This window comes from Pelobates fuscus, chromosome 12, assembly GCF_036172605.1.
Source record: "Pelobates fuscus isolate aPelFus1 chromosome 12, aPelFus1.pri, whole genome shotgun sequence".
Taxonomy (NCBI): domain Eukaryota; kingdom Metazoa; phylum Chordata; class Amphibia; order Anura; family Pelobatidae; genus Pelobates; species Pelobates fuscus.
In genome coordinates, this window is record NC_086328.1 from 104,391,165 (window position 1) to 104,409,221 (window position 18,057).

Here is an 18,057-nt window from a genome sequence, read left to right on the forward strand (position 1 = left end):
TTAAACCCCTTTTGGGCCTACCGCACAATCGGTATACCCCTAGTGGGTCTGCAGTCTAAAACAGCAGTTGTCTTACCTCCTCGTTCCTGAACCTGAGTTCACACTCATCGACGGGGACACCCCAGCACTTCTTACGTAGAGGCCGATGATCTCCTGGACAACAGACCAGTGGCGCCGAGACGAAGGGAGGTCCACGCAGAAGTTCAGGGGTGCAGCCGTAGAGAACGTGGGCAAAGATAGACCGTCTCACGCCTCTGCCTCTCAGCTACCGTTGAACGATGAGCTTCCCGGCCAATGCACCAAATGATACCGAAGAAACTGACGGAAGCCAAGCACAGAGAGATGGACACAGGTTTCTTCAGGAAGGAAGAGATTCTTTATTGGATCACCGATCGGGACTCAGAGGGACTAATGTCACCAAAATACAGCAAGTTCTGAGCCCCGGACAATAGTGCAGGCTCCTTATATAGGCACATAACTCCTCCCATATTAAGCTCCACCCGCACATTCTCTTGACCAATCAATACAAATAAGAATTAACTTCCTGCTTGACCGCATGGCTTGTCCAGCACAATGGAGGAGGGGAATACTATATCCCGTATTCTTGCACATGCTCCGTACACTACTGATCGTATCTTGCCTCGTGCAACCAACTGATCGATACGTCAGCATATGCACGTACACATGCCACGTGGTAATCTCGGCCTACTAAATTTATTTTTACCGAGATTCCACCACAATTTAACACATATTCTGTGTTCCTGTTCATAGTAATCACAAAAAGGCACTTAAATAGTAAATTCATTAAAAGGTTAATTATATACAGGAAGAAATTGAATGCTAACCCATTGTAGGCAAAGCCAAGTGAGACCAACACAGGAAGTGTCTGTAGAAAGTTATTAAATTGGCAGTACGTTACAAGTCAGCACGCAGTGCACTATAAACATATCATCACACACAATGTCTCACAAAACAGACACACAAACTGAAAACCTGAAGACTTAAAAAAAAGACTTAAAGGGATAAAAACAAACACACAAACTTTCAAGAAGAAAATTACATTTGCTCTTTTTATTCCCCTATGCCAGTGTTGGTTTAAGAATGGCGAGGTTCTTGAGAAATGGAGTTCACAAATAACCGAGAATCCAAGGCTAGCTGTTACTTATTTACAATAAAAAATAATTTCAATATTTAACTCTAAACAACATCTATTTTTTTCTGAATCAAATAGAAAAAACAGAATTACTTTTTGTATTTTTTTTTATTATCAACTTTCTACGAATAGTACATTTCCCTAAGATAAATGCTAATTGTCATTAAAACCTAGAATTAAGAAATAGATGACGTTACAAATCCTCATCTCATTTTCAGTGTTTAGACATAAAAGCAACTGATAAAATGTTTTGAATAATTTTTTTTCTTTTTTTTTTTCTTTTTTATATACATTCAGCAAACGGTTTAGTTTTTGAAAATGTTGAAACCTGGACAATTTTGAGGACAGTATTTGCAAATCCAAGTCCGATGTGAAAAGTGGCTTTTGGCAAAAACGGGAACAGCTGGGATCTGTAGTTTGAGAATGTCACATAAAACGATGACAAGCAGCCAACGCTGTTCTTTGTTTGCAATCAGCTACACTGTTAGTAATCCACATTCTCATCTGAATCCAGAATGGAAAATCTTTAATTTCAACCGTTATTTCTTTATCAGTCAATATCTTATTTCTATAATGTTTATTTAGATTTTGCATGAGCTTGGCCGGATATTTCCAGAGTTTTCTTCCATATTGTGCTCTCGATAATCCCTGCGTTACTGGTGACAGTGTTAGCACAAGGTGAATTCCTTTGTTTTCTGGCCGACCGTGTGGCGTCTCCTGCGTTTTGGCTGAATGCATTCTGCTCCATAGGACGGCCAGTGAAAACCTTTAAAGCCCAGGGGGCAGTTTTCATTGTCTATCTCCTCAGAGTCTGAGTCTTCTTCTTGAGGAAATGGAAAGATCTTATCCGGATAAGTCTCCTTCAACATGTTCTCAAAAAACAGCTCTAACTTCCTCCCAGCCACAGCTACCTCCGAATCCTCCTGTTAGGACCAAACAAATCATCAGCTGTCTGTTTATCATTATATCATCTGTAACGAACTACATACTGCGCACCAAAGGAGATTACAGTAAGATGTCATCCTTCAGGTGGAATCATTAAACTTATGCTACTGATGATTTAAAGGAACACTACAAACACCGTAACCACCGTAGTTTGCTGTAGTGGTTTTGGTGCCATGAGTGTCCTGGTACCCCCATTATAATTAATGAAACCATTTTTGAAAGGTTCTGCTCCTTGCTCTACTACAGCTAACAGGGGGGGCAGAAGTTCCCACACCATAACCATTACAGCACGCTGTAGTGGTTATGGTCTTTGAAGTGCTTCGTTAACCGTGCCTCCCTTTTTCTTTCTGTTATTTGTAAAACTGTTCATACTGCATTGTCAAATTATATTCAGAATTTAATAGAGGAAATATTTGCAGCTTATCCCATTTTCATTTCAAGCATTTGGTTCAGTATTAATACAAACTGATGACAGTTTTCCTTTAAAGTATTCGGTTCCTGAATTCAGAATTCGGAACCCCAGTGCCAGCTCATAGTACTCACATAATTGAACTTCGCGCAGTTCCAAAACATAAGCCGTATGTCATACGCCAGCTCCTCGGGGGTGGAGTAATGGGGCACATTCCGTCTCTGGAGCTTCTTACGTATAATGGACAGATCCATTGGCCGTTTAATTATCTGGAAATAGTGACGTGCCTTAATTAAAAAAATAAGTAAGAATATGACTTTAATAATTAAAGTCAAATTTAGAAAACTGTGACACTATTGTAAAAATATTTAAGTCTTTAGGGAAGAGATATAAAGGTGTCACAGAGGAATAAACTAAGAGGCAGCAAGCTAAATGTGGACTGTAGGGAGTGTTTACTGGATTTCAATGTGACTGCTGCTTATTTTGAAATGTCTCCCAGAATATCTCTATATAGAAGACACAATGTTTCAATATATGTTTTTATTGGATGTTTTGATCATTAAACAAATAAAAACAATCTAATGTAACTATTAAAGTGCTAAGTACACCTGCGCTATATAAATAAAATATACATACACTGTATACCTACTGCACTTACTGTATCTCCCTCTACTGTAATGTAACCTGTAAAGTGCTAAGTACACCTGTTAGCGCTGTGTAAATAAAATATACATACATTGTATACCTACTGCACTTACTGTACCTCCCTCTACTGTAATGTAACCTGTAAAGTGCTGAGTACACCTGCTAGCACTATATAAATAAAATATACATATACTGTATACCTACAGCACTTACTGTACCTCCCTCTACTGTAATGTAACCTGTAAAGTGCTGAGTACACCTGCTAGCACTATATAAATAAAATATACATACACTGTATACCTACAGCACTTACTGTACCTCCCTCTACTGTAATGTAACCTGTAAAGTGCTGAGTACACCTGCTAGCACTATATAAATAAAATATACATACACTGTATACCTACTGCACTTACTGTACCTCCCTCTACTGTAATGTAACCTGTAAAGTGCTAAGTACACCTGTTAGTGCTAAATAAATAAAATATACATACACTGTATACCTACTGCATTTACTGTACCTCCCTCTACTGTAATGTAACCTGTAAAGAGCTAAGTGCACCTGTTAGCGCTATATAAATAAAATGCACCTACACTGTATACCTATTGCACTTACTGTACCTCCCTCTACTGTAATGTAACCTGTAAAGTGCTGAGTACACCTGTTAGCGCTATATAAATAAAATATACACTGTATACCTACTGCACTTACTGTACCTCCCTCTACTGTAATGTAACCTGTAAAGTGCTAAGTACACCTGTTAGCGCTGTGTAAATAAAATATACATTCACTGTATACCTATTGCACTTACTGTACCTCCCTCTACTGTAATGTAACCTGTAAAGTGCTGAGTACACCTGTTAGCGCTATATAAATAAAATATACATACACTGTATACCGACTACCTTACTGTACCTCCCTCTACTGTAATGTAACCTGTAAAGTGCTGAGTACACCTGTTAGCGCTATATAAATAAAATATACATACACTGTATACCGACTACCTTACTGTACCTCCCTCTACTGTAATGTAACCTGTAAAGTGCTGAGTACACCTGTTAGCGCTATATAAATAAAATATACATACACTGTATACAGACTACCTTACTGTACCTTCCTCTACTGTAATGTAACCTGTAAAGTGCTAAGTACACCTGTTAGCGCTGTGTAAATAAAATATACATACATTGTATACCTATTGCACTTACTGTACCTCCCTCTACTGTAATGTAAACTGTAAAGTGCTGAGTACACCTGTTAGCGCTATATAAATAAAATATACATACACTGTATACCTATTGCACTTACTGTACCTCCCTCTACTGTGATGTAACCTGTAAAGTGCTGAGTACACCTGTTAGCGCTATATAAATAAAATATACATACACTGTATACCTACTGCACTTACTGTACCTCCCTCTACTGTAATGTAACCTGTAAAGTGCTGAGTACACCTGTTAGCGCTATATAAATAAAATATACATACACTGTATACCTATTGCACTTATTGTACCTCCCTCTACTGTGATGTAACCTGTAAAGTGCTGAGTACACCTGTTAGCTCTATATAAATAAAATATACATACACTGTATACCTACTGCACTTACTGTACCTCCCTCTACTGTAATGTAACCTGTAAAGTGCTGAGTACACCTGTTAGCGCTATATAAATAAAATATACATACACTGTATAACTACTGCACTTACTGTACCTCCCTCTACTGTAATGTAACCTGTAAAGTGCTGAGTACACCTGTTAGCGCTGTGTAAATAAAATATACATACACTGTATACCTATTGCACTTACTGTACCTCCCTCTACTGTGATGTAACCTGTAAAGTGCTGAGTACACCTGTTAGCGCTGTATAAATAAAATATACATACACTGTATACCTATTGCACTTACTGTACCTCCCTCTACTGTAATGTAACCTGTAAAGTGCTGAGTACACCTGTTAGCGCTATATAAATAAAATATACATACACTGTATACCTATTGCACTTACTGTACCTCCCTCTACTGTAATGTAACCTGTAAAGTGCTGAGTACACCTGTTAGCGCTATATAAATAAAACATCCTTACACTGGTGCCATTCTTGTTTTAAATTGTGGTTTCTAATAAAGAAATCCCTAAGGGTGCTTTTAATGTGTAAATAAATGCGCCATATGTATTCTTCCCCTGAGTGTGCACTCGTTCTCCCTTCTTGCCAATGTGCCCAGAGTATGCTGTTCTCCAGGAAACAAACGCCAACTCACCAGAGGGCTGACCGGCTCTTGGAAAGGGAGACTCAGGTTATTGCAGCACAGAGATAGCACCATCTTTTCACACCTCTGCAATGAAACAACAAAGGACAGATCACTCCCCGGCCTTGATTAAGATTTCCAGCCATTGTTAAACATTTAAAACAGCTATGCCAGCCCTCTCCCCTCCCCTCACCCTCCTAGAAATTAATATTATGAGCATTTCATAACCATAAACCTTTTTTTCTGAAATACTCATAAAGTCTGTGTTGGAATTTCACTGAAAAGATATCATAAGACAAAGTAGGAACGCTTGACAAAACCTAAAAAAAAGACGCTATTGCTGTCAAGTCTTGTTTTGTACTCCTCCATTATTATTGTCCATATAGCGCCAACAAATTCTGCAGCGCTGTACAATGGGTGGACTGACAAACACGTAACTGTAACCAGGCGAGTTGGATGCACAGGAACGGAGGTTTTGAGGGCCCTGCTCAATGAGCTTTCATGCTAAAGGGAGTGGGGTAATGTGACACAAAAGGTAGGGGTAGAAAAGTAGGTTAATAAATAGTATTTACTGAAGCCCTAGTGGGTTTATTTTGGGGGGGGGGGAAGTGGGAGGGTTTGTGACAGCTGTAGGTGGTGATGGCTGAGGGGAAGAAGACTCTGTCAATGTACAGAGGTCTCGCAAGAGCCTCCACAGACATCTCTGTAGCACTATCACACATCCACAAGAGTACAGCAATGGTGTTGGCTCCTAGCAGATGAAACAACAGGAGCTGAAGAGAACCTCAAGAAAGAAGAGGGCAGTGGCTTAGAAGAACAGGTTCAGGTAAGTAAAACTCACCTTTGCCAGGACCCGTGCAGCCACCGAACCACCAGCGACAAAATCACAATCAAGGGTCTTTGAAAAATTTGGAAAGACCCCAAAAGGTAACAGAGCCGCTTTATTAAATTAAAGAGTGTTATAGGTTTTTACTTGGTTTTGTTAAACTATTTCAGTTGTCATTTTATGAAGCACTAACATACTCGAGAGCAGATAAACACAAACATAAGTAATGGTAACAAGACAGTTTGGGAAGATGCCTGAGTCTTATGAAACAGGAGCTGATGCCGACACCCAGATAATCAAAAGAGGCGAATATTAAACAAGAAAATTAATTTACAGAGTAGAGTAAATTAATAGAGACGGTGCAGAGCTGGTGTCTATTTTCACACAACTTTGGTGGAATAAAAATAAAAATTGCAGTAGATAAAACACATTATTCAAAATAAATATAAAGCACATTAAGAATACAAAAATTATATTATTTTTCCTTTACCCTTTGGTCATATTCATCAAGATTTGGCAAATTCCCCTCTTGATCTTTCGTTTCAAGGCTATACCGAATATTATCACAGTCATATTCCACCTCTGGCTTGTTCAGGTTTCTACATAATGTGCAAACCCATTCACCGCTGAAAGAAATATTTTTAAAAATGTAAATTCTCCTGCTAATACCACCCCCATGTAGCATGCACAGCCAATAATTTACATCAACATCGACAGCAAACACTAACAACAGTGTCATGTGCTATTTTACTAATACAATGACAATACATTCCTTATGGCTGCAGAACTGACTTATGAACATTAAATAAGAAAATGTAATACACAAGATATTCAATTTAATTAATAAGTAAAAAAAATTAAAAAAAAGACACTCGCCTGGGGTACATCTCATTAATCAATGTACTTCGAAACCAATAAATAAAAAAATTATATAAATACCTGACCCAACACACAGAGTCCACAACTAAATTTTCAAGAGACAAAAATCACATCAATAATGCAAATAATAATCAATATGAACTTAATAACCTATAGTCATGTTTGCTTGGTATCAATGAGTATGTTAGGAGAAAACCTGATAATTTCTACGTAGCAAAGAAACGTACGACTATTAAATGTAAATAAAATGTCAAAGCACCAGGTGCCAACCGTAAATTTTTTTTTTGTGACTCCCTTAGTCCTGGGGCTTCTCAGCCCCATTGATGTACTCACACTGGAAAGCTCAGGAGTGCTGGAACATGGCACGAGAGGTGAAATACTTTTGGGCAGTGATCACAGCACAGCATCTCCCCTCCGTTCAAACACACAGCACAGAAATCCTCATTCTCTATCTGATTTGGGTCTTCAAAGGACTTCTTTGTTGTTGAGGGTCCAGCATTGACCTTGCAGTCAGATGTTCGGTTGCCCATGGAGCTATCCGACAGATCTAGAGGACCCCTGGACTCCTGAGCACTGCTAGCAAAGGCATTTAACCTGGAAAAGGGTTTGACTTGCTGCGGGAGATGATGAAACGAGCGAGTGGCTGTCTGAGATGCCGATTCTGAACCAAATAAAGACGGCAGCTGAGAGTGTATGTCTGTGGTTGATGGGGAAGGGTACGGACTGTCTGGGTTTACCTAAAACACAACCAAATTAGAAATGATGTTAACATTATGATCTGGATAAACTAAGGAGTTAAAAACCCAAATGATATTCTGCATTGCAGGCTGGAGAATAGATATCTTAGACACAATGGTTCCCTGCCTCTTCTAAAGCCAATCTGATAACACACCAAGTTAGGCCAGTAGACTTGTCCATTTAGGTTTTTCAAACAAATTACAATTCATCAGAATTTTGGGCGTTTAGCAGGTCGTCTGAATTCCATAACTCCTAAGCACCATATGGATGTATAAAAAAAACAGCAACACGGACAATGGGCAAACAGTTACATTTGTTGGGTGATTCTGAACATCACCCACGGCGCCACAAAAAAAAAAACGACATGATTATTAGGGAAAAAAAAAAGATTGATGGCTCGGGACAGTCACTAAATATGGATTTTATTCATAGATCAAGCGAGAAATGACCAATAGAAGAAACAAAATGAAGAGCAGTAAAACAAATCTATATGTAAATTTTCACAGCTATAAAAATATAAATAAAGGGGTTTTTGTATTGCTCTTCCTCTCTTTCCATCTATTGGTTACTTCGTCTCGTCATCTTGATCTGTGAACAAAGTGGTGTAAAATGCGTCTGTCCTGTTTATGTATATATTTTGAAGTACACCGATTGGCCCATTTTTGTGCCCTTTTGATTTGTCCAAAAAGCTTTTCTAAAATGATTCTATGGTCCAAGCTGAAATGCCACATGGACAAATTTCAATCCACCCAAACAAAAAATAATTTAACAGTCTAATGGTCAATGCTGTGCTAGTGGGTGTCACAAATGGGCAGTGGTTCAAGTCAGAGGGGCATATTGCATGAGGGTTGCTCTACATAAGCTGGAGTTTGGATATCCCATTACAGGACCACCACCTACCTTTATGGACATGCTCTTAGATCTGGCCCCATATTTAATAAGCAAACGGAGAGACCCATCTTCATCTTTGTTTTGAGGCTGCACTTTAAACACCGGAAGCTCGCCGGTATCAGGGGGACAGATTTTCAGGCGCTCCAGGCGTACATAGGGGATCTTAGTTTCTCTTACTTCTGATCTGATGGAACACAGAAAGATTTATTTCCTGGAAAGGATACGAAACACATTACTGAATTCTACATGCGATACCTGCAATACTGTGTGATACCAGGACGATATTTACAGACCAAGATAAGTAAAATAGACCGTCTGAGGATCATGTGAGTTACAGCAAAATGCATACTAAAGGCAGGTATTCCTAAACTCTAAGACACCATAACCCTAACCTAAACCAACCTCGAATTTAACACATCGTAATATACCATGCACGCCTATGACACTCTCTCTCCAATCAGAAAAATATTAGATGTTAGATGAGAACACGTTTTGTGAATGTTCCGATTTCCCAATGCCTACTCATTTTCCAATTTTTTTCTTCTTCTAATTTTTCTTTTTTTTTTAAACTGGTGCTGTATTAAACAATGAGACAGGTGTAAGAGAGATGGCCTAAATGACACATTCTGGAATGTAGGCTCCTAAAAATATCTTATTAACTGTTAAACCTTTACATTTTTCACGATGCTCAGATAGCCAGAAGAGATCACAGACAATTTGGGGGTTATGTATAAATAATGGTGCAATCTCTAACACCAAGTGTGATCTATTTACTGATATATATATATATATATTTGGAAATAAAAGTTTATTGATTTTTGAAAGTAAAGTACGGTAGACAAGAAGCACCATATTGTCTCAGTTTAACAACTTTACAGGTCGGGTCAATAAGCTATCTGGCAGGAAAGGTAACACTCTTTTAAATCAGGAAAGCAATCTGAGACACAATTATGGTGAAAAAAAAAAAACATTCGCACTGATATCAATAATGTGTTTCCAAACTTTAGACAGAACACTATACCCACAATCTACCTCATCAAACAGGAAGGCATCCTGGCAAAATGGACTCAGGGGTCAGTATAGGGAGGATTTGGGGGATGTCACTATAATAACTATTGGAAGTCTGCAGACTATTTGGTGATAACTTTATCTTTGTGCCTGCAACGTGTGTATGAGGATGGGCATTATATGTGAGAACAAAATGCAGTACATCTGCACGAATTTAAAGGACAAGTGTCACCTCAAAACTATTTTTAATATAGTCCTTTCACCAAGTTTAGAAATCAAATATATATATTAAATAAAGTATTTGTAAAAAAATTACAAAAAATAATAATAATTATCGCTACCTTTAATATATGACAGGATCCTTCAGCCATAAACATACACCTTGGGTTGGACAGTGTTTGAATACAGAGAGTTAGTCTCTATGATCTTCCCTGCTTCACTCCCTGCACCGAAACAGGGAAGACCATAGAGACTAAATGTCAGATTCAAATGCAGTCCAACCCAAGGTGTATGTTTATTGCAGTCGGATACTGTCATACACTAAAGGTAGGGATGAGTTTTTCCCATTTACACATACTTTCTTAATAAAAATCTATTTCCTTTCAAATCTTGATGAAGGTTTTTTTTATACTAAAGATAATTTTGAGGGGACGGTTTTTCTTTAATTTGTGACTTTTTAACACCAGACACAGGATGGCAAAGAATTGTAGTTCAATAAAGTGATTTTGAACCTATATTATACATATTTGGAGACAAACTAATGATTAGATCACTTTTCTATTTTGCAGGTCATTTTATACATAGGCGCAGCCATTAATAGAGTCCTATTTGCACAATTTCCCATGAAACCCCTATTGTTTGTTGTTTTCCAGACGTGTTAGATTGTTTACTGATCCAGAGATCTATAGTGCAGTTTATATGGACCCAGAGCACATCCATTTCAGTTAAACGGCATGTCATATTCTTTACAGTCATTGCTGTAATAAGATGGCGACATATATTTCAGCTCAGTCTAAACACATTGATATTTACCTGTTTGTGTTTTCATTCCGTTTAACGTCTTCGGTAAAATGCTCATGAAAACTGTGATTTTCATCTAAAAGAAATATCATACAGAGTGATATTTAGACATGAGTCATTGCTGGCTACATATTTCATCTGCTATTCTCCGTATGATAACTTTTATCATCATCATCATACAGACAAGTGGAAGTCCAAGTGCAATACATTTCTTTTATATCCCATTTTTACCAAAATATGTCTCATAATTAGTGCAAATGGAAACAAAAGCCAGGCTGTTACTCGGAATCCTTGGCTGCAGGGGGCGCTCTGTATGCTGTGTGATTATGGGGTAAGGTGAGAAATTACCCAGAATCCCTGGCTGCAGGGGGAGCTCTGTACGCTGTGTGATTATTGGGTAAGCTGGATTATTACCCAGAATCCCTGGCTGCAGGGGGCGCTCTTTATACTGTGCGATTATGGGGTAAAATGTGTTTATTACCCAGAATCCTTGGTGATAAATAAATACCTGCTTCGTTTTTTAGTTGTTTAATAGGAGGAGGAGGTGGCGGTTGCGGTGTGTTGTTTCTCCTGGCCACAGAGGAAGACTCAGACGGGACACATTTCTTAACGGACAAATTGATTGGCTCATCGAAAATGTTTTCTAAAGGCATAACTAAATCATTCAGAGTATTTGAGTTGTCATTTCCCAGAGCAGTGGCAATGGATGAATTTCCGCAGCTGAAATCTTCATTCTCAACCTATTGATAAAGATTGATAGACCATAATACAGAGAGCCGGGAGTGTGAGATTATAGAAACAGAATGTGACGGCAGATAAGAACCATTCGGCCCATCTAGTCTGCCCAATTTTCTAAATACTTTCATTAGTCCCTGGCCTTATCTTATAGTTAGGATAGCCTTATGCCTATCCCACGCATGCTTAAACTCCTTTACTGTGTTAACCTCTACCACTTCAGCTGGAAGGCTATTCCATGCATTCACTAACCTCTCAGTAAATGAATACTTCCTGATTTTTAAACCTTTGTCCCTCTAATTTAAGACCTCTTGTTGTGGTAGTTTTTCTTCTTTTAAATATGGTCTCCTCCTTTACTGTGTTGATTCCCTTTATGTATTTAAATGTTTCTATCATATCCCCCCTGTCTCGTCTTTCCTCCAAGCTATACATGTTAAGATCCTTTAACCTTTCCTGGTAAGTTTTATCCTGCAATCCATGAACCAGTTTAGTAGCCCTTCTCTGAACGCTCTCTAAAGTATCAATATCCTTCTGAAGATACGGTCTCCAGTACTGCGTACAATACTCCAAGTGAGGTCTCACCAGTGTTTTGTACAATGGCATGAGCACTTCCCTCATTCTACTGCTAATACCTCTTCCTATACAACCAAGCCTTCTTCTAGCATTTCCTGCTGCTCTACTACATTGTCTGACTACCTTTAAGTTTCGAGGGCTGCACCGTTCCTGTGGAACTCGCTTCCCTCCTCCGTTAGATGCTCACCCAGTCTCCACTCTTTCAAAAAATCGTTAAAAACCCACTTCTTCATAAAAGCGTATCAATTAAACTGTTAATAGCTCCCGACTGATTCCTCTTCTGCAACTGTCACTAGTCTGATACTATCCTTACCTTTTGTGTCATTTTACCCCACTCCCTCTAGCATGTAAGCTCATTGAGCAGGGCCCTCAACCCCTCTGTTCCTGTGTGTCCAACTTGTCTGGTTACAACTACATGTCTGTTCGTCCACCCATTGTAAAGCGCTGCGGAATTTGACGGCGCTCTATAAATATCATAATAATAATAATAATAATAATAATAATCAGAAATAATAACCCCTAAATCCCTTTCCTCAGATGTTGAGGTTAGGACTCTATCTAATATTCTGTACCAATGGGCTGCTGACTACTAATTAAAATATTATTTAATGTTCATATTCGGTGGAAGGTTATTTTATGTATTGTGTTGCACGTTGTATGTAAAACTAACTCTGGGATTAGCACCCTTTTTACAAAACTCCATCTTTATTATATTTACAGCTTGTTCATTTTGCATAAAGTAACGTATCTGTCAGTCATGTGATTTAACTAGTACAGTGACTACATACAATTTTATCTTTAAAGGTAAACTAGAGTCCCCCAGACCACTATATCTCAATGTGCCTGCCCATGCTGTCTCCCTGTCCTTTTAACCTGCAATGTATAATGTAGATTTTAAAGTGGCACTGTCACATGCACATTCGCGAGATTACAGCAGTGACGTCGGCTCGAGCAGAAGCAGACTGGCTGGAAGAAGGTGCAAGGGGGCAGGTTCAGGTAAGTAAATCTCACCTTACCCTGCCCCCTGGCCACCGGACCACAAGCGGCAAAGTGACAGCGCCGCTTTAAGAAATGGCAATGTTTCCACTAGACGGTTAAACTACCTCTAGCAGTTATCTTCCTGACTTCCACTAGAGGCGCTTCCACTGCACGGACCGAGTACAACTTGGTCACGTGATGTGGCAGCCCATAGGAATGAATTGGATTCAATGCATTCCTAAAGTGTAGCTTAGATTAATTGGCCGCACATGCACATCGGGTCCCCAGTACTCCTCTATGAGGAATACTGGATTGGACCATCACCTGAGGAAGCCATACATTACCGCTGACGTAGCAGCACAAAGGGACACTCACCGCCGGAAAAATATAAATAAAACTTAAATTTTATTAACTAGGGACAGGGGCACTACAGCATTCTGAATACAGGTTTATATTATTCCTTTATCCTTTGCACAACAGAATGATGTCATCCAAGAAGATGCATCAGCCCCTCCTCCTGCAATGAAATGGTTAACAGTACGTCCTTGGAAATAAAGAAACATTTTGACAACAGGATATTTTACGTGTGGAGCTCAGGGAAATAAACAAGTGAGGCTCCCCGTGTGAATTGTGCCTGTGGACCCAGGTGTATCAGTAAATTTTACCTTACAGATGGCGTTTCCCAGGAGTGGCGCAGTTGTTGCTAGGTGATCTGCAGAGCCGAGATGTACTGCATCCGAGATACCTGCTTCCACGTTGCTGTAACTTGTTCTCTCTGTCTCCGTGACGGGGGAAAATGGTCTTTCCGGGGCCTGACCAAAAAACTGACATGAAACAGCCTGCATCTGTGGATCGACTGACCGCGACAATCTCGGAGACGATAATTCCAGCTCTGATGTGTTTGGGAAACTCACCGAGGCTGAACGCTAAAATAAAACATGACAAAACACACATTATATTTATATATTATATACACATATATATGTATGCATGGAAAATAATAGAAAATCGTATTATCTTATAATTATTATTATTTTATTATTAAAATTCCATAACGCTGTACAATTGGTGGACTAACAGACATGTAATTATAACCAGACAACTGGACGCACAGGAACAAAGAGGTGGAGGGCAATATAATACCTTTATATTGGACTAACAAAATTTTCAAATGAGGAGCTTTTCCCTTCACCGAGCTTAAAGCATTACTGTGCAAAATGACTCAAAGACTTGATACATACAATAACACATAGATTGACACTTGATTTGTGATATTGGGGTTAAAGTGACCTCAGAGCAGATAGTACATAGGTTTAATTAGAGTAGGAGGGGGGGGGGGGAGAGAGAAAATAATATCATTTTGTTTATAAATGTTTTATAATTGAGAAATCTGCTTTACTAGATTAATATAGCTAATATTGTAACTCCAAAACTAATATCTATCTATGAATATGTATGGATGGATAGATAGATAGAGAGATAGATAGATAGAGAGAGAGAGAGAGAGATACATAGATATAGATAGATAGATAGAGAGAGAGAGAGAGATAGATACATAGATAGATATAGATAGAGAGAGAGAGAGAGAGAGAGAGCTAGATAGATAGATAGATTTCTGTAGTGATCTTCTGCTACTTTCCTGAGAGCAATATACAAATTATATCTTACTTCTCAGATAACAAGGCTGCTGGGATTGAAACAGCCAGGGAGCAGAGCCCTCCGGCACACCAGCTGCTCTTAGTTATGGTGTATGTGTATAAATAATGTTACTATCTGTAGGACTGAGCAGGATCCCTGACAGCACAATCCTGCCTTTGCGTCTGTCCGTTGTGAATAAGCTGTGAATGATTTCTGTTTGTGAGAATAAAGAGGACAGGACGATGGCTGTGTATTCTCAGATTCCACGTTTCCACACAGCGCAGGTAACACCAGATAAAGGAACGGTGTGGAATTGTATAGCAAAATGTCATCTAAGCATGGTGCATTTTTTACATTATTGTGACTAAATTCCATTTAATTCGGCACGTCCCATGAGTTACACATTTTCTGTCTGGATGCTGCCATCCAAGCCATTTTGTGTCATTAATTAATTTGATTCTATCAATATGGCCCTGCGTAATGTCATTCTCTGCTGTTTAAGTGTGGTCCTTTGTAAGGTAATCACCTTTCTCACTGGATTTGCAGAGAACTGGTTCATTCGGCACGCGTCGCTCTCCACGGCAGCGATAATCTCGTCTGCTATGGACTGTGTCTGCATGATACCGGGAGAGTTGGTGGTAACCGGTGAGAGGTCCACAGTATGACCCGGTGATATGGTATCATCGCAAACCTGTGTGAAATCATACGTATGTAAATAAGCCATAATTCAGGTAATATTTCAACATTTTAAAAACAAGCATACTCAGCGCTATTACCTTAATGCTATAACACTGCTGCAATTACAAGGGAGGTGCACCAACATAGCAAATGATCCAAATCAGCAAAGAGTAATCTGGCCTTCCTGTATACTACCATCTAACGTATAAAAAGTAACTCTAAAATCAAAGTCAGCAAATACGGCTGGTTTTAATTATAATAATTATAGCTGGACAGGCATATGTCCCACTTTTCTCAACAGAGTCTGGCACCAGTTAAAAAAAAAATATTGCAGCGATTTAAAGTGGAAAATGGGTAGTCAATGGAAATGGAGACCGAGTGCACTCTGGGAATTAAGCAGCACGTAGTATAGAGAACAATCTGGTTTTATAAACTTCTTAAAAACCTCTGAAATATCCCAGTACCCCATAGGCCGATTATTTCTGCCTGTTGTATGGAAAAGTTTTAGTACCCGTGTTGGCCTTCACTGGTCTGTTGATTAATTTACGCCAAGGCTCAGATCCCATTCTAAGAATACCATTAAAGGACTCACGGAATCTCACCTGTGGTACGTCCTCTTGTGTCTGCATTGGAACCGTGGCTGGCTGCCGCACTATGTAGTTGATCTGTCCCACTATAGTTTGCTGCACATGCTGCGGCTGCTTGCCCTGGTTCATCTGCACATTTGACGGTTGACTTTGGAGAAGAAGTTCCAGGCCTTTCTGCATTTGTTCCAGCTCGAACTGCTGATTGATTATATCTAGACTGTGATGCATGACCTGCTCGGGGGCACTCTCGGTTTGGCACAGCGAGGGCTGTGCAGGATGCTGCTGTCGTTGTTGCTGGATGTGACTCACACTGTGGACGGGGCCTAGTTGCATTTGTACAGAGGGTGCCTGTAAGGACGGCGTGCTCAGTGGTACTGTCGTGTGAACATTATGGATCTGTCCAAAGTCCTGAGTGGTCACAGAACAAACTGGTGGTACGGTTTGTAGGGGTTGTACCACCTGTTGTTGCTTCTGCTGCTCCACCCAATAGGATGAGCTCTCGTGGTCTGTGGATGGCTGATGAGTAAGCCACGGTTGAATGACTCTCAGAGGTCGAGACGTGCACCTCTGCTCTTTGCCCGAGTTGTACTGCACAGGCTGCAGAGGTTGCTGCTTTATTCCAGTGGGATGCGCAAAGGTGATGTGTGGATTGAGGGAGCTGGTTGTGGACTGGCCCTTGGTAACTAAAGGCAGAGTGTAGCAGTGAGCGCAGCACACAGGAGTCGGGCACTGAACTGGAGAAGGAAAGGCTTGTGGAGTATTGATGGCTCCAGGGTGGGGTGTGCTCGATGTGTGATGGGTTTGATAATAGGTGGACTGAGCATCATCCACCGACCCATAGCTAGCTACCTCCATCTGAGGGGCATTGGCACCTTCTGTCAGTATGTTACCTGTAGACATGACAAAAGACACAGAAGGGACAGTTTATATTCTTACTGTATTTAAAGCTAAGCTTTATCTCATTATCATCAAAAACACAAAGTAGAGCCATGACAAACCTTCACATTCCTTAATTACTAAAAAAATATCAGATCATGATGGATGCTCCTGTTAAGGTAAAGATTTGGGCACAACATGGTAATTGTTGTTTTTATGGTAATTTTTTTGTTTGATATTAAAATTGTTGCTTAATTGAAATAAGGATAATGCTTGTTTACCAGTCAAACAATAACTCTACAGAAGATAATTAACATCTTATAAGTAAATCACTGATGTATTACCCAAGTTTGCTATCTGCTTGCTCCAATATGACGGCTCCCAACTGAACTTGAGCTTCATGGGGCGTCCAAAATCGGAACCACAATTTGTTTCAAGGAGACGCTGCATCTGGAAAACAATCTGGAGAATAAAATAAAAATTATATTAAAAAACATTCAAATTAAAAACAAGACAACATTAATGGTGAAGAAAATTACGTCACATTTGCTTCTCTCTCATTAGCTTGTCAAATAAGGAGTGAAAATGCTGGTAGAAACATTGGGAGTCATGGTGAGTCCAAAAGGCACGGAGCCAACTTGGCCAGTAAAAAATAGTGATGATTAGAAACGAGTCCTAAGTTAGTCATGCAGTTCAGAAAGGCCTGAGCCTTCAGAGGATCATGGGCAGGCGAGACAGCAGCAACCAATCCTGAGGGGGGAGCTATTGCTTATATAAGGATCTAAAATGTCATACAAAGATCTAAATTCTAACAAAGGGACCTCAATTCTCATACAGGGTTTTTCTATGCTGAGATGCCATAAATGGGGACAACAACATTTAGCGACATTAGCAGTGTACGTACCAGCTCCTTGCTAAACAGGAATGAGATGCTGTTTTTGCCATACATGGCCCAGTTAATGAAGTTCTGGACGTGCTCCAGCTGACGGTTCAGAACCAATACTGACTGGAGCTGCTGCTCGAGCTTGTGCTGCTTCTCACTTGTAATTTTCTAAAAGAGAATTTGAAAACATGGGTTAATATATTGCCAAATCTCATGCTAATAACAATAACGATATTAATAATAATAACGTGAAATTAACCTCTAGAAATGAGGGGAGGTATTAAGTTCCATCTGGAAAGAAATATCTAATTTCCATGAAATTTTAATTCCTCGCCTTTTGGTGATTAAAA

At 39.5% G+C, this 18,057-nt stretch overlaps 1 protein-coding gene across 3 annotated transcripts in view; it reads right to left on the minus strand.

Annotated features, from left to right (window-relative positions):
* Positions 1–1,328: 1,328 nt before the first annotated feature.
* Positions 1,329–18,057, minus strand: part of TRIM66 (tripartite motif containing 66) — a 40,371-nt gene continuing 23,642 nt past the window's right edge. For 2 of the 3 annotated variants that reach the window (XM_063437618.1, XM_063437617.1), the window contains exons 7-19: positions 17,729–17,875; positions 17,169–17,286; positions 15,964–16,838; positions 15,210–15,374; positions 13,711–13,971; positions 11,268–11,499; positions 10,772–10,835; positions 8,741–8,915; positions 7,436–7,839; positions 6,714–6,849; positions 5,410–5,484; positions 2,642–2,794; positions 1,329–2,076 (exon numbers count right to left, since the gene is read on the minus strand). In XM_063437618.1, coding sequence (XP_063293688.1) covers positions 1,822–2,076; positions 2,642–2,794; positions 5,410–5,484; positions 6,714–6,849; positions 7,436–7,839; positions 8,741–8,915; positions 10,772–10,835; positions 11,268–11,499; positions 13,711–13,971; positions 15,210–15,374; positions 15,964–16,838; positions 17,169–17,286; positions 17,729–17,875 — 3,060 coding nt within the window. In that variant the 3' untranslated portion in view covers positions 1,329–1,821. The remainder of the gene's footprint in view (positions 2,077–2,641; positions 2,795–5,409; positions 5,485–6,713; positions 6,850–7,435; positions 7,840–8,740; positions 8,916–10,771; positions 10,836–11,267; positions 11,500–13,710; positions 13,972–15,209; positions 15,375–15,963; positions 16,839–17,168; positions 17,287–17,728; positions 17,876–18,057) is intronic. The other variant, XM_063437619.1, reaches the window with a different exon arrangement.